Here is a 26,912-nt window from a genome sequence, read left to right on the forward strand (position 1 = left end):
CACGGGAGGCGTTCTTCAGCATCTGCCCGTTCACTGTTGTGTCTCCTAGGTGACTCTTTCCTGCCTTGTCCTCTCACCCAGATCACCCACATCCCTTCCCCAGCCTCACTCTCCTCCACCAGTATTTCCCTCTATAGAGTCATTCCCAAGAGTGTAGCAACACACTGGAAACTCTACACAGCCCACCCCAACTCCATCGCATCTGCTGCGGAGGTCAGATCCCAAGCAGACCTTCTGTCTCCTATTTCTCTCTCTCTTTCTATCTCTCTCCTTCCTTCCTTCCTTCCTTCCTTCCTTCCTTCCTTCCTTCCTTCCTTCCTTCCTTCCTTCCTTCCTTCCCTCCCTCCCTCCCTCCCTCCCTCCCTCCCTCCTCCCTCCCTTCCTCCCTCCCTAACATTTCAAAGGAGGCTTCTCTCCAGAGAAGCTTCTGTCAAGGGTACCACAGACACCTCTTCCCAGCCCCCCTCCCACAGCTCTGGACATGGTCACCCTCTCACGTCTTTCTGAAACATGCTCTGAAAGGCCTCCAGAAGCCGGTTCCTCTCGGCCTCCCTCGGCTTCTCTGGTACTTCCTCTATGTCCTTTGCTGGTCAGTCCCCCACCATCTCTCCAACATTTAGGCTCTGTCCAGCCCTGAGACAGCTCTTTCCTCTCTGCACACACCCCTTGTGACCTCCATTCATGTACCTTCAGTGTACACCAGCCCCTGCACTCCACATCTAATGGGCATCTCAGATTCAACACAGCAAAACTGAAGAACTCATTTTCCCAGCCTCCCACATCTGCCCCATCTCAGTGACAGACAACTCATAAAAACTGAAACAATCAGTTGATTCAATAAACACCAACCAAGTAGCTTGTGCCAGAATCTCAAATTTGAACCAGGAGAGCAGAAGTGAATGAGACACAGACCCTGCCTTCCAGCAGCAGCCTTTGGCCCTGCTGCCCACTTGCTCTGGCCCTCATGAGAGCTGAGAGCGTTCTAGAGCATTCACTGGTGCTTCTCCACCAGGGCTGTGCCATCTGGGGGGGGAGGGGAAGCTAAAAGCTCAACTTGAGTCAAAGGTGGTTAGAAAAATACAGGTTTCTTTTTTTTTTCTTAAAACAAATACAGACATTGAGGGAAGAAGGATACAAAATTCAAACAAATTTGAAAGATATAAAATACAACACTTCAAACGAATCACAGGCTCAGGCAGCTGCTTTGGATTAAGCTCCCAGACCCTTGGAAGGGCAAATATTGATGCTATCATTTTTTTTTTTTTATTAAATCGTAGCTGTGTATATTAATGCAATCATGGGGTACAATGTGCTGGTTTTATATACAATTTGAAATGTTTTCATCAAACTGGTTAACATAGCCTTCACGGCATTTTCTTAGTTATTGTGTTAAGACATTTATATTCTATACCTAGTAAATTTCACATGTACCCTTGTAAGATGCACCGTAGGCGTGGTCCTCTGTTTTTTACAAGTATTTCCTTGAAAATATGTGACTCTCCCTTATGTCATGCATGAGGACCCAGAAGCCTTCTCTTGAGCAGACTCTGAACCAGAGCAGGGTCTTTCTAGAACTTTGTCCAGGGACACATAGCAGGCAGCCCTTCAACACCAGCACCCTCTGAGTGCGAGTCATGCTGGAGTCATCTGGAGCAATGTTTCAAATTTAACTTCAAAGAAGTGCTTTCAGTCTTGTTAAAGAAATTTTAAATATCAGCCAGATGGGAGTGGGCATATTTGGGGCTGTGGGCCTTTGCCTGCCCCCTGGAATCGGCCCAGTCACCAAGCCTCCCTTTGTCACGCTTTGTCTTTTTTTGCAGGATTTGGAGCATCCTGTTTTCCTCCTGAGGACCCTCTGAAAACCCCTCTGCCCACTGACCCTTAGAGCAAAAGGATTCTCAGCTTGCTTGGGTTCTTATTAATTTTGCAGAAACCAGAACTGGGCATTATTCAGGTTCTTAATTAGGCCTGGCCTCTGCCCAGCAGGATGTCATTTGCATAGACAATGTGACTGTATTGATATTCATGAATTCAAAAATAGAAGCTACCCAAACAGGGAGTGCTTTCTTTCTAAGACCCCACAAGCTTCATAAAAGAGAACTCCAGGCTGCTTCAATGTCTGGAAATAAACATAGGGGGCATCCAAGGGGCTGGCGGGGGAAAATCCAGGGCCATGGTGAGTGTCAGAAGGCTGGAAATGTGTAGGGCAGCTGTGTGTGTGTGTGTGTGTTCTGGCTGTGGGATCCTCTGAACATGGAGTCTGGCCCCGACACCCTTCTGAGGGCCCTATTTTCCCTCTATATATTCCATCATTCATGTGTTCACACATTCTCCCCTTGCCAGGCAGGGAGCCAGGCATTCAAGATGGAAAAATGTCCTCATCTACCTTCAGGGCAGTGGCCTACTCTCTGTGATGCTGACAGCACTGTTTAAGCAGTCCCTGCATCCATCCCTTGCCTAAGCCCCTTCTAAGTCCCTAGATCACTATTTTCAGCCCTTGTGCCACAGCACACTGGTATGCCATGAAAAATTTTAAAGATCATAATTAAATTATTTTTGAAAAAAGTTCAAAGCACAGTACACAGTAAGTATATTCTTCTTTTTACTCTTGTCATTGTTGTTTAGCAGGCCGGGGTGGGTTTGAACCCACCAGCCCTGGTGTATGTGCCTGGTGCCCTAACCACGGAACTATGGCCCTGAGCCCTTTTTACTTTTTAAAATCAATATAATTTAAGTGTGCCGTGAAAGTTTTATAACTATAGATTCAAGTTTGCCATGAGATAAAAAAGATCAAAAAACACTGCCCCAGATCAATCTTGATATTCATAATTTTGCATTCTTTTCCTTAGAAAGGGCCCCAAATTATGTAAGAGTCATGCGCCTGTGGCTCAAAGGAGTAGGGTGCTGGCCCCATATGCTGAAGGTGGTGGGTTCAAACCCAGCCCCAGCCAAAAACTGCGAAAAAAAAAAAAGTCATGCCACACAAAGCGTGGGTCTGTCCCTGCAGGAGGGCACGGTGGTTCTGCATGTGGTGGGATTGATTAGTGGGTTCCGTCTTTTCTGCCCTGGAAGAAGAATTTAAAAGTGTGGAGATTGGGATGAGGAGCAATCAACAAGAAAGAACACAGCTGACTTCCTACAACATGGAACCTTAACTCAGTCCAGATGGCTGGCTCAGTATACTTAACCGAAAAGCTATTGTAAGTGGTTTTTCTCTAAATTACACTAATTTTTCTTGAAGTTGCTGAGAAGTACTTGTGTAGTAAAGACATGATGCATTTCTTGAGGAAGAACAGAAAGACTTTATACATGGTCTGCCCAAAGTACCACCTAAGAAAAAGTATTTTTCCCATTTTGGAGTTAACAAAGGCAATGTAGATAAGATTCCTTCCTTCTTTCCTGTCTCAGTTTTTACTAATGGATAAATATCTGCTCTGTCTGAAATTTCCAACATGCACTGGCAAAGCCCTTTCTTTTCTCACTTAGGCACGCAACTATGCTCTCAACCAGAAAAATAGAGTCATGAACACAGGCTCCAAACTCTCCCAAATTTGCCTGGGCCATGAAATATTTAGGCAATGAGTAGATAAAAGTAATCCATGCAATTTACCTCTGGAGGATTCCAGAAGGTGGATACTGTGTTACTATGCTCTGATCATCCAATCCACTCCTCTCTACACAATGGCACATCTTATTTTCATCATAGAACTAATTGTATCGTGATATTCTCTTATATTTGTTTATTGTTAGACAATATATATCCACCAGAGTAGATACCTTTTCTTCTCTATTTAACATGAATGAATTTCTATGGACTTATTGGATGAATTAATCCACACACTTATCCATCCTTCTATCTGTACATTTCTTTAAAGAACATGTATCCCATATTCCTCTGCACACCTCTGGAGACTCAGCAAAGGGCTGGAGAGCAACAAGAGGGTCCTCATGGAGCTTAGAGACGGAGAGACCAGCTGAAACTTGTCCTGGTCCTTCTCACATACCTCTAGTCCCCTTCCCCCAAAGTCCCCAACAAATCTGGATTTGACACCAGATAGAAAAAACACACTTACTCGGGCACTTCTCCGAAGCCCTCCAGCGGCTTTGTCTCAGCAGCGTAGATCTTGGCATAGTATCTGGCAGTATTTTGAACATAGCATTCCTATGTCATCAAAATAAATGAGAAACCCAAGTGATTAGAAGAAAGTAGGCAGTGTGCTGCCTGGGAAGACTATTTGGGCGATCCTCCAGTACCAGTCAAGCCAGTGACTCCCACTCCACACATACTTGTTGGGTTCTCAGAAGCAATATTTATTGCCACCCAGAGGTGGCCGCTAACAGAGGAGCTCTGAGATGTGAAGGAGTTATCCAGTTCAAGGTCAAGTGGTCTCCAGGGCCAGCAGGTGTCCCTGAATTCTCTATCTAGAGCCAGCATGGCTGAAACGCACCCCAGACCTTAGAGGACTGGGTACACCCTCATGGTGATGTCAGGTAACACTTAGGGCCCTGAGGGTTTCTTGTGAGAGTGCCCATCGTGATTTCTTTTCCAGGGTGTAATTGGAACAGCAAATAATGAACACCTTGGCTAGATTTCTGACTTGGGAAAAGCTAAGTGGATTCTGCTTCCTACTCTGACAGGCCTATCTGAGTAGGATTCCGGATGGCACATTTTCCAGGACTGGGTCACACTCGAGGTAGAAGGAATTCACAGTGAAAGAAAAAAGAAAGAGGGGTATATCCAGAGGAGAAAAGAATACAACCGTCAAAGCACAAAGTCTCACGGAACACTGAGCACAAAGTCTCACAGAACACTACCACAGGACTGTGAGGCTTAAGGCCCACAGTACCCGAGAGATTCATCTAAGTTTAACCTATCAATTTTAAAGGTCAAAATTTTAAAAGAGCAGGTAGCTTGCAAAAAAGGTAGACTCACCTCTCCTGACAGCCTCACCTATGCTGGTGTCAAAAATGAAATATTATCAGTGCATGAGTGGAGGAGGAAGGGGAGGGGGGAAACCCATGCTCCTCTCCTGTCCCCTGTGTCTCCAGAGTTCTGTGGCCACCAGCAGAGAGAGGGGGAACCTTAGCTAGGGACCTGTTCCAATCTCTCTTCACAGTTTATGGGCCAACATTAAATCAAACTCAGGGAAGCAGAAAACAAGACAAATGCTGACCCTTCTGAATATCCTCCCCTCCACAAAATAAACCCAAACAAAACATTCCAGAAACTACTGCTTGATTTTATCTGTCCTTGGGATCCTTGGGGTTCCTGGTGTCCAGTGTGGCTTTAAACCCCCACTTTCTACATCATCCTATGTCTCAGTAGATTCATCCCACCAGGGGTCTCATGGGGCTTCCCAGGAAGAGAAATGATTACACCTCTGGTCACAACTGGTGAGGTGTCTCCAGGCACTGGCAGAGGCTCACCTACCAGGCAGGAGGCCAGGAAATCACTCCTGAGAACTAAGAAGTGGTTTTCAACATTCATCCTTAAGGCAGTGGCAGCCTTCTCACCCTGCCCCCAGCAGAAGAAAACCACCCTCTTGGGGGCACTCTGGTCAATTCCCAGTCTGATCTTCACGGCCTGTCACAGCCAGTTGCTCTCTCCCACCAGACGCCCAGACGTGACACCTTTGGGGCAGAGGGACCCACCTGGACCGCAAGTCTGTAGTTCCTCTGGATGAGCTCATCGTTGCGCCTGGCCCCGTGGGCGATGGCATTGTGCACCTTGAGCACGCAGGCGTGGCCAGGCTTGAAGACGGGCGCCAGGCCCCGCATCACCCTGCTGCGGAAGGCCTTGCGGTGAATGCCTTCCCCGAAGTGCAGCTCCTCGGTGGCGATCTGCCCCCGCAGGCGGCCCCCAAAGTACCTGTCGTTGAGGAAGTCTTCTTTGAACATGAGCTGGCTGAATTCAATCTCTTCACATCCTGAAACACAGCACAGCTTTGGTTAGACAGAATACTGCCCAGCCCTGCTCCTTAGCTAACTGCCACACGGGCAGAGTTCCCACAGAGGGCGGTGACAAGGCCACCTGCAGAACCAGGAGGGAAAAGGCAGACTTAAGTCAACAGAGGCACAGCTAAAAGCAGAGATAGGCGGGTGGTGAGGCAGAGAGGGGTCTCCGAGTGGAGTTGTGGGAAGGTCAGTGTGAGGCTCCAATTAATCAGGCGGTGGAGCAAAACTGAGACAGCAGGGAAAGAATTCTAGAGAGATCTGGAAAATAGAAGCAGAGCCATGCAGGGTAACCAAAGGCAGGTTAGAAAGATGGGGAAAGTGTTGGAGAGGGAGGAAGGACTCACAGTGGGATTCATTAGTATGGCATCAGCTTTTTCCCACTATTATTGCCTCCTTGAATACATTTTAGGTAATTTTTTATTTGCCCCCCCATGAAATTTTAATACCACAGATATACTATATATCTGTGTATGTGTTTTATAGATAGAGTAAAGGTGGGGTTTTTGCTTTCCAAGTACTTATTTTGCCCTCCTGGAGGCAATAATGGCTCTATTGAGAAACACGTGATGGGTATCAGAAACAAGGAAGTGATAAAACAAAAAAGTAAAAGAAATTGTCTTTGAAGAGAAATCGAAAAACCTAGAATTATTGTGAATTAATGTTTTGTTTTTTTTAATGGAATTATTTTCTGAGTTCTGTGGCAGCTGTGTATGTGTGTGTGTGTGTGTGTGTGTTTCAGAGTTGATTCTACACATGTTTTAGATGGCAATGAATTCAGTCAGGGTGTTCCATTTTAAATCAGAGATGATGGAATCAGACTTCTGATTCACTGAGAGAAGAAAATGAGATGGCTTTCAATGAAATAAGATGATTTAGACTTTCAAAGACACCTTCCACTCCTTGAAGTTAATGAAAACTGACATCTTCCTGAATAAAAGAAGAAAGAAATTGCAGGTCGTGTGAAAATCCTACTTCATATTTGTACATAGAACATTTAGAGAAATATTTCTCTCTTCAAAATGTTTTCAAATCATATGATTTAAGAGCAGGCTATGACTGATGCTTGCTATTAAAATTATAAGGATATTAAAGTAGTCTGAAAATACTAATATATTCTGAAAGGGTATTAAGATCTAGATCTAGTTGTTGCCAGAAAGAAAAGAAAAGAAAAAAGGAAAGGAAAGGAAGGAAGGAAGGGACGGAGGGAGGGAGGGAAGGAGGGTTTTCAAATAGAAAAACTGGGTAAAGAGCCAGAAGCTGCTAGAAGAAAGAAGGTGTTCATATAGATGCCCCAAACATGTTCACAAAGGCTGGCAGACAACCCTGAGAGCCCTCCATGTGCCAGCCCCAAATCTGCCTCTTAAACAAAAAGATCATTGAGCCAAAAGGCAATTAAGAAGCAGCAAATGTAAGAAAGCTCTCTGCCCTCCCTCTGTTTGCCTAAAATTTATGAAAACAGTAGGTGTCCTACCCCCCCACCCCCCACCCCTGCTTCTACCAGAGAGAACAAAGTTTAACCACCGAAGACAATGTTAGACCTTTTGGGTCAGAAGAAGTTATCAGAGGCATCTACGTTAACAAGCCTTACCAGCTAGCTTTTATCTGCCATTTATTTGCCCTCCCACAAGTTGCCACACCAAGAGACTCAAAGCCTTTCCCTCTGTCTCCACTTCTTTGAACATTATTATTCTTTGTTGAAGATGCCACCTAAGCTGGGATTCAAAGCCACTTTTTAGAGAATTACTCCCTGGATGTCCCTTATGTTACATAATAATAAACTTCTGTTTTTCTCTTATTAATCCTCCTTTGTTACAGGGATCCATTCCAGTTAAGAATTTATGAGAGTTAAAGAAAAATAATTTTTCTTCCCCTACAACGCCTATTGAGTAGCTTGTCCTGGGTTTCTAGAGAGCATTGGACTGGAGCTGCAGGAAAGATGACAGGCAAATAAAACCTTCTCTCAGATAAGTTTTTAGGCAATAGTTGTATCACAGATTTGATTTTAGGTAGCAGAACCAGTAGAAAGATTAAATTTATGAAGAAAAGTACAGTTGCATTTTCTAATTAAAATTTAGAGGAAAAAATAGGGAGGGAATGCTTTTTATATAACCTAAACTTTCTCAGGTCTAGTTACATAATTAACTTTAACAATTGACTTCTATACCTCTTAAAGGTGTGGGAAATGTTTTACATACATACACCAGAGCCCAATAAATATGAACTACAAAGGCCACATCCTGTTTTCCTTCAAAATGCCAACATTTCTAAAATGTAATTATTACGAGGACAGCATATATACATTTATGTTTTACAATTTATCAAATGTAATTAACTAAAGACAAAGGTTGACCCCCCCAAAAAAGGAAGGAATGTTTGTGTGTGTTCAGTACTGTAATGCATGCGGTATAATGAAAAATTCTGTATAATTTCCAGCAGAAATATTTACTTAATAAAGATAAAACCATGAATTAAAAATAATAGATCTTAGGACTGTTCACTGTCTCTAGACCAGCGGTTCTCAACTTGTGGGTGGCGACCCACAGAAACTGTATCAAAGGGCCATGGCATTAGGAAGGTTGAGAACCACTGCTCTCGACAGTCGTGAGGAGACAGAGCTGGGGTTTCAGGTGGAAAGGTTCAAGCCGAAACTCGTCCATCAGGCCTTCCTTTGTGGAGGATGCAGGTATAAACTTTGCCAACATCTAAAAGAATCTGCTGTCCAAAAATGTCTTGTGTAGCCATGCCTGAAATGTATGAGTCATCTTAATTGGAGCTTGGGGCTCTTCTAAAGTGAGAGATGGTAGTAAGAATCAATCCTTCAGACTAATTTCTTCTCCGGTAAGAGTGATTCAGGTAACAGGACACTGAGAACCTGAGGGGAGGGTTAGGAAAGACAGCAGTGCGGCAGTTTAAATCTAAGGCTGTGAAAATTTCCTGGAAGCTTTGCAGACTCATCCATTGCTCAGACTCAATGCTGCAAGCTGCCTACACTACCTGGGAGGCGGGGGTTCCATGCAAAAGAACCTGGGAAGTCTCATCAGAATCCATGAAACAAACTTGTGCAAGTGAGTGTTGGTAGACAAAAACACCTCGCTAAAGATCTATGCTATCCTGATAGGTTGCAAAATCCGAATCCTAACCAGCACAGAGAAACTCTGCACACATCCGCAATCACAGATGGCAAAGACTTGCTCCAGGCAAAGAAAAACAATCCATGAACATATTCATAAAATGTAATAACATTATTAAGTCAGGCTAACTTGTGTTTCATTGGATCCATCACTCATTGCTAGCCTTCCCAGGAGCTTACTTTTATTAGTGTTTTAATTGGAGACCAACTTGTAAATGTTTTTTGTTCCTCCTATAGAGAATCAAATTAATAAAATGTTTAGAGAGAGATTCCTCTGAATAAAAAGTGATTAAAAATAATTTTATGCATCTTCATCTGAAGGCGCCAGGGGAGGGAGAAGCTGGGTTTGGCCCCCCAGGGGAGCAAGTCAATGAAATTGGAAGCCTCAACCACAATGGGCTCGGAAGATGGGATAGGTGATGTCATCAGGGGTCAGACCCAGACTTTGTGGTTGGAGTCACTGGGCTACCGCAGTGGCACCATTTCTACTAGGTAGCCAGGAGCTTACCCCCCCTGGGGTCTCACTCTTGATTGGTAAAACCCTTGAGTTCATGCAAACTCATCTGAATAGTTACAGTGAGTATCTGAGATGTGAATGCCAGTCAATTCTAGAAAGCGGATGAAACAGAGAATCCCCTCCGAGAGTCATCTTATTTTATGAACTATATAAAGGAAAAGGATTCTTTAGCTTATTTTGACTTTGGGAGAGATGGGAGCAGAAATAGGGGAAGATTTTAAATGATAACACAAGTATACTTCACACTAAAGACAGAGTTAGCATTGGAGTGAGTTTATATAGTATAAAAAGCTTATATTTATGTTCAATATTTTGGATAAATATCACAATATTTGCTAGATCATTTATAAGTCAAGTTCTCAGTTTCTTGCTTATAATACACTGGATGTCAGTGTATCTTAATAACTTCCCATTGCTTGTTTTTGCAGAGATATCAGGTATATTGTTTAAAAAATCAGCACGTGTGGAAAATCGTTAAGACACTAACTCAATTTAATTGTCAGAGTCTTATCCACCTTCTCCTTAAAACTGATGGAGGCACTAGTCTGGTCTAAAAATTGTGGTAACAGGGAGTGTGAGGCAGGACCACAGCAGAGTAAGGAGCCAGTGTGCACCAGCTCCTAAGAACTGATTACAGCAGTTGGTAGTTTAAAACTGACCACACTAAGTATGTACACCACGGAAACTGGGTGTATACATCCTCTACACATCAGGGAGCCTCAGCAGGTTGAAATTATACCAGCACACCACCGGCTAGGGGCAGGCATGGGTGGGTGAGTCATTTTCACTAGGAGGGAATACATGGAAAGATAGATTCCGCTAAACTGTGGACAGCTTGGTTGAGCGGCCACCTAGGGGCAGCAGGAGCTGTTAGGCTGTTGCCACCACAGGTGTTAAAAAAAAGAACAAAACCCCAGCTCCATTTGCATCAGGACACAAATAAACAGAATCATTCTCCAGACAGCTGGCTCTCTTTGGGAATCAGCTCAGCTAGTCAGACTGAAAAAGAAGTCGAAGAGACAAAACCAGCCATGTAAGAGTCAGAGGCTGAAAAACCCCGCACAGAAGGACTAATGCAAGTCTGATGCCTACAAGAAAATATCACCTCCAAACTCTGCCTCCACACAATCCCCCAAAGCACACGGCTACAGACTAATCTCTTCCATAAATGACACCCTGCCGGATATTGGTAGCCTAACAAAATTATAATAGAAAGTCTATAATAATAATGGCTCATCAACTGTCATTCATTCATTTCTCCACAGCACTCTCCTATTGACTGGAAGAGCCGTGGGCATTTCGTCCAGGGAGCTATTTCATGCTTTATGGTAAACCCATGTCCTCCAACACCTCAACACATTGACTTACCTTTAATATCCTGGTAACTGGAAAGCTGTTTGAGAACTAGAAGAAGATAAAAAAAAGAATGGCTTCAATATAAATATCCACTAGGAACTGGTGGGGCCCAGTGGTTTCCATTTGGAATTGAAAAGCTGCAGTTTACCTTCAGCTGTGAGATTGAATTCAGCAGTCACTCTCCCATAACTGTTGTTGATGCAGCAGTAATAGAGGCCCTGGTCTTTCTGACTGGCTTGAAGGATGGCGAAGGAAACCGTGGAATTGTCCCCTGCACTGCAATGGGAGACATTAACATCATTCTGATGTTGCATTTTTCTCTAATACTCTTAAGGAGAAAGAAGCTATTGCCTGCCTGTCCTCATCAGCCATTGAAATAATTTCTTTAACCATAGGGGACGATCATGATTTTTTTGTTTGTTTGTTTGTTTTGTTTTGTTTTGAGACAGAGTCTTACTACGTCACCCTCAGTAGAGTGCTGTGTCATCACAGCTCACAGCAACCTCCAACTCTTGGACTTAAGCCATTCTCTTGCCTCAGCCTCTCCAGTAGCTGGGACTACAGGCACCTGCCACAATGCCTGGCTATCTTTTTTTTTGTTGCAGTTGTCATTGTTGTTTTAGCTGGCCCAAGTGGGGTTTGAACCCACCAGCCTTAGTGTATGTGGCCGGCGCCCTACCCACTGAGCTATGGGCACCACCAGAGTATGTTAATCTTGCCCTCACCACCAGAGAGTGTTCTGACACCATATTTCCAAACTTTAGCCTGTTTAGGAAAGTACTCATAATTGGGAACAAAGACAAGAAGATGACTGCACGTCACTGCTCCCACTCAGGGGTTATTTAGTTACAGAGGAGTGCTTTGGTCTTATTTAAATAGGCCCCACTCGGACACTTTCAAGGTACATGTTAACCTGTAGTTACATGTTACGGGGATTAGAAAAGATAACCCCCAAGGTTTACAACCTGCTGAACATTAACCAGTTTCTATTTGAGCATTTATTTCTGCATTCTTTTGTCTGATTGGCCATATAAATCTTCACTCCTCAAATGTGCCTTTGAAGAGTTTTGTCATATTATTAGTTCCCTCATTATTTAATAAGTTCAAGAAGACCTTTGCTGTACGTTCATATTATTATTTGAGAAGCAAGGGTGAAAGAAATTAGCTAGCATTTGGAAACCCATCAAATAATGCAAATGATCTCTCAGAAAACAAAGGAGTTAGAGTGGAGAAAACAAACGACTTCAACTAAGCCAGAGACTGTTGCCAAGAAGAAATGAAGTGAACATCAGCAGGAATTTTAGGCCTTAGGCACACATCAGTAGTAAACAGAATGCTTACTAATGACATATACTCCCTAGATAAGGTTTACATTTGTGTAAACACACCACAAGTGCAAAGGAGGCCTGCAAGATTCAAGTGCCAATTCTGAGCTCACAGCAAGGCTGATTCATTGAAAAATTCCGAAAATGCTGGTTACTTGTTCTACAGCTTCAGAAAATAATTTAAAATGACAAACTAGTACTGTTTTATAAAGCTATAGGGAACCTCCCTGATTTAAAAATCATATCATTTCTTTTCCATTATGATTCTTCTTAAGCCATACCTAGACCATCAGGATAATGGTGGCATTTTATACAAAGCGGTTATTACATCAATCACACTGTAGGCCTTCTCTGGAGTGATGTTAATAGAAGTGAAACTATAGCTCAAGTATTCCATAGCTGCTCTTGGGGAATTATTTCTGGACATACCACATATGTTCCAACCAGACATATTTAATTTAATTAACAAGAAAACTCTCAGATTTTCTCATTTTTTCAATCTACTTCTGACAAAATTAAGGGATTAGGAACACCTATGACTCAGGGAGCTGAAGTGGACCTCTTTTGGCAGAAATAAGCTTTTTTTAATTTTAATTTTTATTTTATTTTATTTTATTATTATTATTTTTTTTTTTTTGAGACAGAGTTTCATTCTGTCACCCAGTTAGATTGCAAGAGCCTCATCCTAGCTCACTGTGACCTCCACTTTTGGGGCTTAAGTGTTCCTCCAGCCTCAGCCTCCTAAGTAGCTGAGACTATAGATGCCAGCCAAGTAGCCCAGCTAGTTTTTCTATTTTTTAATAGAGACAGTGTCTTGCTCTTGCTCTTGCTCAGATAGGTCTAAGCTCAAGCAATCCTCCCACCTCAGCCTCTCAGAGAGCTAAGATGAACAGCATGAGCCCAGCACCCTGCAGAATGAAGCTTTTGAGGGTTCGGTAAGACTGTTGCCATCAAACCAGGTGATTTGTTTCTAGATTGTGTCAATGAAACTTGAGTTCATCAGCTCACTTGAGTAAGCATTTATTGCTAAGAAGGTATTTAAGGTACCATTAATGGTTGATCTGATACGGGGTATTCTTGGGAATGATTCTAACTCGCATCTCTCTCCTCATTTGCCTCTCTAATACTCTTGAGACCCAGAAATAAAATGGTTTTTTTGGAGATGGATGCCTATCACCCTTGATAGCTGTTACTTTTCTGTAACCTCATGAATTGTTTTCATTTTCCATTTGATTGACTTTCTTAGCTTTGTTTGACCTTTGTCAGATCAATGGGAATTTATGAAACAGAAAACAAACACAAGCAAATCTCACAGACACACAGAGAGCTCATTAATCTCAGGACCACAGAACCTCAGACTAGAATATGATTTGACACGTTCCCCTGACTTTAAAGACCTAGTGCAAGATTCTGTGACTTCCAAAGACCACAGAGCTCAATGGTGGCAGAGCTGGGATAGAATCCTTCATCATTCTCCCTGTCTGGACATCTGGCTGCCATTACTTACTCGGATATTATGGATGTGGAATCTCTACTTCAATTTTCCTTTTCACTTCCTATAATTTATTATATTCTTTTACAACTATGTGGTGAAATAAATAAGCAACCTGTGAAAAGTAACAGGGCAGAAATCACACCTTCTCTGGACTTGGGCTATTGACTTTGAATCCTTTGTCCACAAGATAGTAGAATCTTCATGAATTTCTGCAAACTGGCAGCTTAATTTTATATTTCCAGAGTAGTCAGGGAACATCTCAGCTTGAATCTTTTTCAGTAATACTGGAGCTAGAAACAAGAGATTTGAAGGTCAGTGCAGGCAAAAGTTTCTGCATGTCATCTCGTTTAATTCTCACAACAATCTGAGAGTCAGGAATAATAATAGTTATTCCCAACGTAGGATGAGAAAATTGAGTTCTGAGGGAGATGGGGCTTGCCCAGACAGTAAGAAAACCAATAGGTCAAATTTAAAAAATTTTTATATTAAAAAAATTAAAACTTACAAAAAAATTGATCTCTCATGACCCCCCCAAAGGAAAAAGAACAAATTAATCTAATAGAAAACTCTCACTTCTATTATTTAAAATTCCTTGGGTGAGGTCTGTAATACTTAAAGTGAGGTAGAATGTAACAGATTTTTTTAAAAGAGGGTGAGGTTCGAGAGAATCATAGGTATCTAGTCTGTAGGGCCTCAGCCAAATAAAAGATGCTTTTAAATGATTACCAGATGATCTAGGTCAAAATCAGATCTGGGGATTAAGGAGTTGAATAAAGTCTGAATTATCCAGGTAACAATGATGAAGCCCCCTAAATGTAAAAGACAACTCAACAATAAGTTATTTGCTGAATGATATTCATTCATCTTTCCCCCTTGATCCCAGTTCTCTTCGCAGAAGATAACCTTTAACAATAGGGGGAAGTGGGAAGGGGGGGGTGGGTAGAGGGAGGGGAATCGGTGGGATCACACCTGTGGTGCATATTACAGGGGTATTTGCGAAACTTGGTAAATGTAGAATGTAAATGTTTTGGCACAGTAACTGAGATAACGCCGGAAAGGCTATGTTAACCACTGTGATAAAAATGTGTCAAATGGTTTATGAAGTGAGTGTATGATGCCCCATAATCATATCATTGTATACAGTTATGATTTAATAAAAAAATTTAAAAAAAAAAAGAAGATAACCTCATGAACTGGAGTCTGATATCACTCTCATTAGCAAGAAAGAATGAAATAGAAGCAATAAGGAAACCATGTTCACCGGTTGGGCTAAGACCTTTGAAAATCGCCTTTTATTTTTATCAGTGATGAGAACGTGGCCTGACTGGCAAATATGTAATTAGCCAGGGCAGCCCCTGGGTGGCAGCATAGACATTAGAACAAGACGAGATGGCAGCGATCGCAGCCCTTGTATAGACTGAGACTACTGGAAATGTGGTGTGAGTCTATTACAAATTAAGTGCCATAACTCCATAGCTTTGGTAAGACAAACGAGAATATGATTACTAAACTATATAATCCACAGCCACGCCAAAAGTCACAGATCCTGAGGCTTTGTTAGCTCCATTGCCTCAAATTGCACTATCATGAAATTAGTCCATGTGTTAAATGTGAGAGAAAATTACACAGAGTACTTCTTAATGGCAAAACCCATCTCAGTTCATTTGGCCTATGGGCTCCTGGCCAGGCAGAGACTGTGTCCAGGAGCAAACTCTGAAACCCGTGGCCCACGTATGGACCAAGGCCCCCCCACCCCACCCCAATTTGGGACATTTCTTTGAGGGCCCTTCCAACACTATGTGGTGACAGTCTTCATGGGTAATGTGGAGATACTAATGTCTCCACATTTGCCGTAACCTGTTGCTAAGTATTAAACATGGGAGATTGGGGGTGGAGGGAAGGGCATGAAATGGGGAGCAGACTGAACGATGATTTTCAGGAAACATGAAATTGGCTCAGAGAAAGATTCTTAGGGAAGGATCCCTGTCTATGTGATGGAGACAGAAATGCAGCTGGACGGGCTCACGGCAGCCCTGGAGCGCAGGTGTGCACAGCACACAAGCACCGCATTTTCTTCTAATACCAGGTGGATATCAACTCAGATCATTGTGTCTGAACTAAGTTCTTGATTTATTTCATGAGCATAACAGTTGGCATAAAATAGGCTCATTTTTAATTTAATAATTTTTTTTTTTAAAGTAGCTAATAACCACGAGAGTTTGTGCTCGGTCAAGCACTGTTCAAATTGTTATACATTTCTATACCTGTGATAAGTGCTATTGTCAGTACCCCCATTTTACAGGTGAGGAAATTGAGGCACCCAGAGGCTAACACATTTGTGCAAGGCTAGCAGTTACTAGCAGAGGCCAGAGTTGAACCCAAACAATACAATTCTTAATCCATACTCTGCACCACCACGTCACAGCTTCCTCCCACAGTAGCCACCTGCAAATGTCCCCAGCTCTGAACCTTTGCCTTTGGAATGGTCTCCATGTCCTGGGTGGCATTAGTAATAGTCATTCACAGCCTGGAAAAGTCTTCCGTCATCTCTACCCCATGGTCCTCTGCCTTCACCGCTACCCACTTTGCTGGCACCAGCCCCTCCCAGAACACCACACACTCTGTCTTTGCAACCTTTAGTGCTTTGAAGGGGCTGTGCTGCGGCTAAAATCAAACTTTTCCCCAGAAGTGGCTAATCCTTTCCCCTACAGATCAGTTGAGTAATTATGGGCAAGAATTCCAAATAGAGTGCTCGGATTATCTGTCGTTCCCTGAAAAAGAAATCCCCACACAAAAGGGGCAAGAATGGGCAATCTATCAGCCTCTGGGCTGAAACCACTTTTTAGATTTTTTAAAACGTTGCTTCATTCTCTTTAAATAGGTTTTAAAATCTTTACACTGATAACTGGGTTGGATACCTCTGAACTCTTCAGAAGGTAATTTTGTCTTTAATTCTTTCTGTGACAAGGCTAAAGCCCTTTGGTTGTGTGCTGGGAATTACAAACACCAGCCTCAGGACTGGGTTAAGGGAGGAGCAAATACCAAACACCTGATGACTCTGGTTAAGGGCGGAGCAAATTCCTCCCTTCCAAGCACACAGGGCAGCACCTTCTGCTCCAGCGCAGTCAGGCCTCTGTCACGTGATGTGGTGTTTTCTCTCCTGACTTCTACATGGGTACATGGGACAGGAAAGAAGAGCTCTGAATTAAGAGGTAAAATTTGGGCTATAGAATGGAATTTGGGGCTGAAATTATTCCCCATGTGAGGCAGAAATAACTACAAGGGGTTTTGAGGATCCAGTGGTCTGAAACCTGGGACAGTAGAATCGGAAAAATGGACAGGGTGAGTCGTAAGGAAGTTTTATACTCACATTTGGAAGAAACACCAAGGTTCAATGAAGCCATTTTTAATGAACAATCAATTAAAGAAGAGAATCCCAAATTATAACGACATATTTTTTCCATCAATCCCATTTAATGTCTGGTCTTTCTAAGTATACTAATTGGCTACACTGATTAATGTTTCTGTTTATCTCTTTTCAATAATTTTTTTCTGGTGAAAATTATAATGAAACAGAGAGACACCATAATCAGTCCCTCAACCAAGTATACCTGCTGGTGGTCTTTATCAATGGCTCAAGTGTCATTCTCCCCCTAGGCTACCATGGAACTTGTTAGAAATGAAAAGTCTTTTTATTCTTTTTGTTGTTGTTTGAGACAGACCCTGTTTTCTAGGCTAGAATACCATGCCTCAGCCTGCCTCACAGCAACCTTAAGTTCCTAGGTTCAAGCAAACCGTCAGCCGCCCCAATAGTTAGGATTACAGGTGTCACCCATCAAGCCCAGAAATGCAAATTCTTAAGTCACACATCAAAGGGCCAGTCAGAAACACTGGCCCTCCAGGGGATTGTGATACAGAGTGCCCAAGCCACGTGGCCACAACTGTGGTCCACCTGGGGACACTCACCTTAATAACATAGGACTCTTGGACACGTGGTCTATAAACCCAAACTTTAACAACGATAGAAAGCACCAGGGCCTCACCTTTTCCTTCTCTTTTGCAAGATGGCTTTTTGGGCTCTTTTTTCTCATCTGTGTGTGATGAGGACCTTTCAAGTTTAGGCATCTTTTTAAGAAAGCTCGAGTTCTTTCTGACATTTTCTTTCTCTTCTAATCGTAGCCTCAGGCCTGCCACCCTAGAGAGGATTTTCTTCTTTACTCCCTCAGCTAAATGTCCAGTTCCTGGCATTTCCTGCTTCTTCCTGCCCTCCTCTGACCCAGTCATTATCGGTCGGGCCCCTGAGAATTTACTGGTCTGGGCCACCCTTGGCTTGTTCACACAGCCCAGGGTGCCCTTCGGACGTGGGTCCTGCAATAACTGGTGAGCTTTGTCTGATTCACGCTCTCTTGAAGTGGGTGCCAAAGTCACTGCAGGAGGGCCTGATGAGTCTGGGGGTTCGGTTTCCCCAATCTGAGGCACCTCCATTTTTGCGTCCTCAATTCTGTGGCTTATTAAACAGTTTGTGAGGTTTCCTTCAGGAGGTGAAGTGAGAGGAGACTGCGTAAGATCAGTAGAAGAGGTAAAATGTTTCTCACACTCCTTCTCAATAGATCCCCTTTCCTTTGAGTCAGAAAGTACATATGGATGGTGTCTGGGCTTAACTAAGTCATTTTCAGGAACCGCAAGACCCTGGCCTGTGGAGTTGTGAGTATTAACCCCCACAGAAGCATGAGTCATTGTTGCACAACTAGAAAGAGCTGAAGCGGGGGAAATCAGCTCTGCTTTGTCCTTTTTACTTCGTCCAGCCACCCCTAAGCTCCTGTCACTGCCTTCTTGAACTTGGCTTAAGCTGCATCCACTTGGAATTCTCTCCCCTTCCTCACCAGGATGTGGGGCACACCACCTGACCGGCTGGACTTCCAATCTCCAGCCTGAGTTTCTGCCATTTGGTTCACTCCCCTCGCTGACGCCCCCCAGAGTGGCCTGGTCAGCCCTCCTGCCCTCCGCCACTCCGCCATCATCAGTGGGATCCACAGACGACTCTGGGATGTGAGAGCAGGTCAGCAACTGCACGAGGAAGGCAGGGCAAGCCCCTGTGACTTGGTTTTCCCTCTGGTCTTGACTGGCACCGTGAGCATTTTCCTTCCCTGCGGTTTCAGAGGCCCCTGATGGCGAATCAGCAGCACAGACACAGAATCCCTTTCCATCCACAGGGTCCACGGACGACTCCCAGAGTCGGGTTTGGCTCAGATCCTGGGAACAAAGACTCGTCCTGTGTGCTCTGATGGCTGGTTCTTTATGGGGTTCTCTGCCATCAGCAAGGGCTGAGTCAGCCTCCAGAGGACTGTGAGGTAACACTGCCATTTCAGAGGGGCCCAGCCCAGGCGCAGAGGCATCTACCTCTCGGATGTGGGATGCAGCCCAGGGCCTTGCAGGAATTATGGGACCAGATTCTAACTCCTTACCCTCAGAGTTTGTCATTGGTCTTGGTGGCCAGATTTCTGAACCAGAACCCTCTAGAGTTAGGCTCTTCACCTCATTGCCTGCTTCCCCGGCTCCTGGCCCTACAACTTCAGACTCCTCCTGTGGGACATTAGGAGGAGGGGGGACCTTGCTCAGAGCCTGGCTGTCTTCTCCCACAGTCGCATCAGCCACCCTGGAGACACAGGTCCCCACTACTGAGTTCTGCCCCATTTCTGCCCTAGAGCTTGCTGGTGAGTGGCCCGAGGGCATCAAGTTTATTTCCTCCTGTGCAGCAAATGTTGTGAGCCAACTGCCTTGGGACTCAGGAGTAGAAACAGAACCCCACGGGGGCAGACCCTCCTGCTGGGCCCTCTGCTCCATTTCATCTCTTTCTGGGAAATTCTCATTAAGGCTCCAATTGTCTGCTCTGTCCATCGTCTGGCCCTTCCCTCCAGACAGGTCATCCACCTGCAGGGGGAAAATGCCACAGGATCCCTCTCCCTCCAGGGGCCAGGGAACATGGCCGCACACTCCGGGCACCATGCAAAGTAGCTCTTTCGTAGATTTTGTTGTGGAACCACTTAAAATATGACCCCACTGTACACTGGAAGGAGATTGGGAAATCTTTTCATCTGATGTCTGAGGTGAACTCTCCTCAGCGCCCTCTGCAGGCTTGCTCTCTGCAATTGAAACAGCAAGGTATTTGGCTGGGTGGACTTTGGTGGCAATACTAATAGTTGACAGGTCCTCGGTTTCCCTGGTTACTTGGAGACACTCAATATCAGTGGTTAATGTTGATGTCTTCTGAGGGAGCTTCACCGTGGAACTATGGCTGGCTGGCATGTCTGTTGTGTCTGTGACAAAGGTCCTGGGGCTCCCGTCACCTCCGTCTTTTGATGGCGTGAGAGAGTTGTTCTCAGAAGGAAGGAGCTGTGTTTCCTCAGGCCCACCTGAGTTGCCAGGGCTCGGCCTCTCCTGGCCAGCCTGTACCGTGGAGGCCAACATGAAACAGGAATTCTCCACCTCGGCTAGATTTTCATCTTCACTGGCTTGGCGTGAAATGTTCCAGGTGAAAGTGCTGACAAAAAGGGGGGACCCAGCGGAGTTTCCATCCTCACTGCCTCCTCCTGGAGACTGTGGACACTCAGAACCTTGTGTTTGAAAAAGGACTGATGTCTTGGCATCAGAAGAACATAAATCAGACACTTTGCTATACCCCACTGCCAGCTCAAAGTCCGTGGAGCAAATTTCTTGAGGTAAATATTTATCAGCTGGCACCCCAGCTGGAGACTCCATGGCATCACAACATGTCCCTGGGCCATCGGCTTCACGGCACTCCATCACACACACTGCTTCTCTGCCTGTTGGCCCATCATGCACATCTTCCAGAGCGATGTCAGTATCTGTGGGTTCAGGGGCAGCAACAGAGAGAGACTTGGGCTCCCTGGGGTCAGTGCTGGCTCCCTGGGAGAGATGTCCTGAGATTGCACCTGGGGACAGAGTTTCATCATTGGGTCCTGGGTAGCTAAGCTCATATTTTAGGCCTTCCCAGAAATCTTCAGGTGTGTTGCCATCTCTGTCTTGTTTTTCTTTGTGCTGTGGGCCTTGCATACAGCCTTCAACCTCCAGGGACTGGTCCAGTGATGTATTATCCTTGTGGACATCTCCTAAGTTGGGGAAAGAATTTGCCATGATCCCAGTGAATGGAAACTCCTCCCCAGCAGGCTCTGAGAAAGCTGGCATCTGGCGTCTCTCCCTGACCATTTCCTGAATTTGCACCTAGGAAGATGAAAAGTGGTATTAATAGAATTGTTCCGAGGAGAGCCCACAATAGGACATAACTGCAGTCCCAAGAGTGTTAATCCTTGGTGACTGCAATAATGGAAAACAAGAGTGGCAGGGATGATTGAAATCTAAACATGAATCCCCAAACTCTCTCTGGCTGTGGGAGACTTCCTGAAAAACCACAAACTTAAACAACTCTGTGTTCCAGGAGACCCTTTGTCAAATTCACCATTATGAGCAAAAAGCCTCCTGACCATCATTATTTATTAACAATTTTTTTCTTTCTCTCTCAAAGAGAAAGATGGAAGTAATTGGAACATTAACTATTTTGGTCACAACAAAATTTGCATCTTTCCAAAAAGAGTAATTTCACATGACCATACCAAATGAAATATATAGTACTTACAAAGTAGTAATGAGTGACCTTTGTCCCCCAAATATAAAATTTTGCTGCTTAGTTATTGCCATGGTTTGGATGTTTATGCTCTCAGTCAAAATCTGATTCCCAGTGTCAAAATCTGATTCCCAGTGGTGGAGATGGGGCCAGATGGGACGTGTTTGGATCACGGGGGTAGATCTCTCATGAATAGAATAATACTGTCCCTTGTCCCTCGGGGTACAATGAGTTCTCACTCCATTAATTCCCGTGAGAGCTGTTAGTTAAAAACAACCTGGCACCTCCCCTCACTTGCTTTCTCTCTCCACACACGTGTCTATGCACAGACAGCACCCCCACCCCTTCACCTTCTACCATTTGTGAAAATAGCCTGAGGTCTCACCAGGTACAGTTCCCAAACGTGAACTTTCCAGTCACCAGAATCATGAGCCACATAAACCTCTTTTCTTGATAAAATGCTCAGTATTCAGTAATAGCAATACTAAACAAAGACAAAAATACTGAGGAAAAGAGAGGCCAGTCCTTTGAACCTTCCTTGAATGGAGTAATGGAATTATGATTGGCTACTAGCCCTGCCAATCATGTCTGCCCAAGAGAAGGTTATAAAAATCCCAGAATGCCTCCCTGAAATCAAATGTCGTATGTCAGGCAGACCACCTCCATCAGAAGGTGGATATGAGATTGCATAAGTTTCTGAGAAGAAGGGAAAGGAGAATGGACACGGGAAGGAAGGCGTGGAAGGGAAGTGAAAACAATCTCACATTCTAAGGACAGAACCTATTATGGTGCTGTCTGAATATTGTGTTACAGGGTATTGTTACAGAAAGCAGTAATGCTTTGACTAAATTCTTATAAAACTTTCAGCTCTTCAGTTATTTCAAAATAAAACTAGGTCTAGCCAAGGAGAAGGAAGAGAATTGCTGCTAACTTTTGGCAAACAGCTCAATCGTTGCCCCTGGAGCTTCTGCCTTGGAGCAGCACCATTCAAGTGTGCAGGGCACAGAAGGTTAGTCTCAGAGAAGGAAGAAGATGACGTCTCTCTCCCACCATATGGCAAAGTTGAGCTGAACTGTTCATGTGCCTGATACAGCTGCCAGATCCTGAGGCTGATTTCCATCAATCACGCGTGAGAATTTGTCTTACTACCTTGTGATCAATTCCTATACACACTGCCAGTGGAAAACAGGACAATAATGTAACTCTACTTCTTTCCACATGCTCCCCCACCCCACCCAAGGCTACTTGAGTCCTCATCATTTTGTTGTCATAAAAATGTTAACTGAACAAAAGGAAATTTAGTATAAACTCCATGAGGGCTAGGACCACTTATTGATCCAACAAATATTTACCAAATGCCTCCAAAGTACTAGGGAGTGTGCAGGTAATGAGGATACAAGAAAGGCAAGTGCTTGTCTGCAGGGAGCTCCCATTCTGTGTTGTGTTCAAGGCCTGTTATAGTAATTAGCATGTAGCAGGTGCTTCAGAAGTACTTGTTGAGAGAATAAATAAATGAAATAACCATGAACCAGCTGAGACAATTCCATCCAACTTCACCCATTAAACCTCTACACTTTAAAGGGTTTAGACCAGTGGTTCTCAACCTGTGGGTCGCGACCTCCCTTTGTAACAATGAAAATACATCACAGCATTAGGAAGGTTGAGAACCACTGGTTTTAGACTTTCATCCACTTCTGGCTTTGAAACAACCCTATTTTAAAGGTGACTTTTCATCATAAGCACTACTGGCTCACATCCTGATGTTTCTAAAAAGAAAAAATATATATTTTTTCTATGTCCATTTGCCTTCCTCATGTTAGAAGATAAAACAAAAAAGATAACTTCTGAAAAAAACAGGGATTTTTTTAAGTGTTAAAGAGCTTCAAGTATATACAGTTTCGTCTCCTCAACTTCTATAACACATGTAGAAAGTATTTTTTCCATCTATTATTTCAGATTTTTTAATAATGTGCTATAGCACAAACATACTGAATTATTAGGCAAGAAAGCAGAGGTGAGCTGTTCAACCTAGAACACAAACAGGTCTGTCTCAGACCTTTCCGTCTTGCCTGAATTCCCACCTCCTGTCAGTCCTTTATTTTAAGGTTGTGCTGTTATCACAGTGTCTTCAGTGCCAACAGATATTTGGGGAGGGGAGAGCTGCAATGTGTAGAATTCTCTGCCAGGCACAGGACAAGAGAACTGAAGTCCTTTGGAAAAAAGGACTTCAATTAAAAAGATGCTGTGATATGCTTTTATTCTTCTCCACCCATTATTGATTGCTACCATATCAACAGAATGATAGGCTGATTCCTGGAAGAGGACAAGGAAATACAGGACAAACAAGCTTTGATTAGGATGAGTTTGGTCACTGGGGTAGATCATACTGTCATCCCTTGGTTTACAAAATACTCTTGTTCCTATTAAGAGTCGTTCCCTCGGGCTCGGTGCTCATAGCACAGTAGTTATGGTGCCAACCACATATACCAAGGCTGGTGGGTTCAAACCCACCTGGGCCTGCTAAAATAACAATGACGGGCGGCACCTGTGGCTCAAGGAGTAGGGCGCCGGTCCCATATGCCAGAGGTGGCAGGTTCAAACCTAGCCCTGGCCAAAAAATAAATAAATAAATAAAATAACAATGACAATTGCAACAAAAAATAGCCGGGCATTGTGGCAGGTGCCTGTAGTCCCAGTACTTGGGAGGTTGAGGCAAGAGAACCACTTAAGCCCAAGAGTTGGAGGTTGCTATGAGCTGTGACGCCATAGCACCCTACTAAGGGCGACATAGTGAGTCTCTGTTTCAAAAAAAAAAGATTTGTTCCCTCCTTCTTGTTTTTAAATTAAAATCATATTTTAAAATAACCTAGTGAAGCTCCACATGTAAAGAAATATGGTGAATCCCTGACTGTTCATTTATACAGTTGACAGACATTTAATGAACATCTTCTACATACTGGGCACTGTTCTAAGCATCTGGAAAACTTCAGGGAACGTAACAAAGATTTCTGGCCTGTAGAAGTTATGTTCCACCAACAAACCATACCATTGGTCTACTGCTGATGTTAAATTCCATAAATTGATTTCAACCAATGGGAGTTTTTTCAAAGTGAAGCCTTTAGCAGCCCAGCACATATTTGTCAATGGTGATAGCATCAGTTCCAAGAGCAGGCTCCTTGGTTCTCATTCAGCTTCCAGCTCACAGAGAAAGGGAAACCACAGACTCATACCTTTCAAATGAATCAGATCTTTCTTTTAGGAGCAGATCATTTAGTTAGGTCATCACAATAGAATGCCAGCCAATGATTCCCCTACTGCTCAGCTGCTTTTATCATGGGGTGAATGAGGAGACACAAGAGATTTTGTTATGCAGGGAAATTGTTCTTATGTAGGTGAACAGAAGGGGTGTTTGGGGCTCTAGGAGAAAGCCCATCATGGTTTGTGGTGTGTGGACTCAGAACACTGGCAATGTGATTGGCTTGTAGCCCATCTTGACTATGGCATGCATGACTCTGGGTAACCTCTTTAGCCTCTCTGACCCTCTGTCTCCTCTTCTAAGGCTAACCACATGTACGTCAGCACCATCTTGTCAAGTGCCTGGAATGTTGCCCTGTGCCCAGAAGGCGTTCACTGACATTAATTTTCCTTCCTCTTTGTGCAAAGAAAGAAGTAGCTAAGGCCAAGAGGAAACTGAACAGCCCAGATGAGCACAGCCTTGAGCTATGGGCTTTGCAAAGTCCTTCTCATTTGATCTGTAAAATAAATCTGAAATAAACATTTTTATGGTCTCTTCTTTACTGATGGGATGAATGGCTTGGGTCCAGTCATAGAAAGCACACAGTCGTCTACATAAGGGAAGTTTAATATAAAGAGTTAACAGTGATAGAAGAGTGGTCTAAGGTAGAAGGAAAGTCCATATAACATTCTAGGTGAAAGAAAGTCCCAAGGAAGGACAAACTTGGAAATGGTTTAAAACTAGTTGGAGAAGGTATGATTAGGCCACCAGGTAGCAGGAAAGTTTGCGGTTTTAGCCAGGCCAGAGCTGGTCTAGAATTGCTGGGCAAGCAATAGACCACCCTTCCAAGTACAGGCAGGGGCGTGCAGGGGAGTCTGGGGCAAAGGCTGAGGCCTTCAGATATGTGGGTTGTGTGTGGTAGGGGTGGGGGCTTTGCCGAGTGTTGTGGTTTGCATGTCCCCTCTGAAACTCATGTTGAAACTTAATCCCCAATGTAGCAGCATTTAAAGGTGAGGTCTTTAAGAGGTGATTGGGTCAGGAGGGCTCTGTCCCCAGGAATGCATTAATCTATTCATGAATTAACAGGTTAGTGGACTAATGTATTATCCAGTTATCATGGGAGGGGAACCGGTGGCTTTCTAAGGAGTGGAAGAGAGACCTGAGCTAGTGTGTTGGCACACTCAGCCCCCTTGTCATGTGATACCCTGCCCAGCCTCAGGACTGTAGAGGGTCCCCACCAGCAAGTAGGCTCTCACCAGATGCAACCCCTCAAGCTGGGACTTCTCCGCCTCCATAACTGAAATAAATTACTTATCTTTAGAAATAACCCAGTTTCAGGTGTTCTGTTATAAGCAACAGAAAACAGACTAAAATGTAGAGGAACTAAGCTGTGTGCTCCAGGCCTTGGTGGCTGTGTATAGGCCACACAGGGGCTTATTGGGGCAGTTTGGTGTTGGTCCGAGAAGGAGGCCTTCAGAGTAGGGGGAGGCAGGCCATGTGGGGCTCTGCTTTCTAAACAGACAAGGCTACAGAAAGGTTATCACTAGGCTGACCCTCCAAGGTCGCAGGTGCACCACACTCTGGGCCTTGGAGCTGGGGCAAGATGAACACATGTCCCTCTCACCAACCCCACCAATGCTGAAATTACAAGAATCCTCTTCCCCCTGCAGCATCCTTCCAGCACATTCTACTGAGGAAGCTTAACATCATGCTTACTTTAAAGGACAGTAATGGAATTATTAGCACAGAGCATGTATTAAAGGATAAATTCAGACCTGAGAGGCATTAATTGAGAGCTGATACATGAGGCCAATATTGTTCAGGGGTCAGAAGTCCCCCTGGGGTTCCACCGTCAATGACAGAGCCAGGAGTTAAATCAAGTCTGCTAGGCTACCCACAAAGCCCTTTCTGACCCAGTTTTTCTCATCGGAGCACTTAGAGCAACCCCTGCCCCAAGGGCTGTGAATCCTCTACCGCTGGCCTTCCTACCTGCAGAGTACCCATCTATTGATCCCTCGGCTTCTGCACAAGTTCTAAGGGCAGAGACCCTGTTATTTATTTCTGAGTCTCTGGAACTTAGCACACAGAAGGAGCTCAAAGAATTTTGCTGAATGAGTAACCAGATGAATGAATACAGCAGGGGAAGGGTAAACCAAATTTAGTAACACTCCTGAGCCTCTTTTTGAAAACAGCCTAAGCTTGAAAACTTAATGCTTGCATACCATTTTTCAACCCAAACCCCATTCAACAATGCCTC

The 26,912-nt window shown here is 44.0% G+C and overlaps 1 protein-coding gene across 2 annotated transcripts in view; it reads right to left on the minus strand.

Moving 5' to 3' along the window:
• The window catches only part of ALPK2 (alpha kinase 2), a 119,409-nt gene that overhangs the window by 17,906 nt on the left and 74,591 nt on the right, over positions 1-26,912 (minus strand). For both annotated transcript variants that reach the window (XM_053571816.1, XM_053571817.1), the window contains exons 5-10: positions 17,822-21,020; positions 13,921-14,068; positions 11,107-11,234; positions 10,971-11,006; positions 5,653-5,927; positions 4,074-4,162 (exon numbers count right to left, since the gene is read on the minus strand). In XM_053571816.1, the coding sequence (XP_053427791.1) occupies positions 4,074-4,162; positions 5,653-5,927; positions 10,971-11,006; positions 11,107-11,234; positions 13,921-14,068; positions 17,822-21,020 (3,875 nt within the window). The remainder of the gene's footprint in view (positions 1-4,073; positions 4,163-5,652; positions 5,928-10,970; positions 11,007-11,106; positions 11,235-13,920; positions 14,069-17,821; positions 21,021-26,912) is intronic.

The sequence above is a fragment of the Nycticebus coucang genome, chromosome 19 (assembly GCF_027406575.1).
Source record: "Nycticebus coucang isolate mNycCou1 chromosome 19, mNycCou1.pri, whole genome shotgun sequence".
Lineage (NCBI taxonomy): Eukaryota > Metazoa > Chordata > Mammalia > Primates > Lorisidae > Nycticebus > Nycticebus coucang.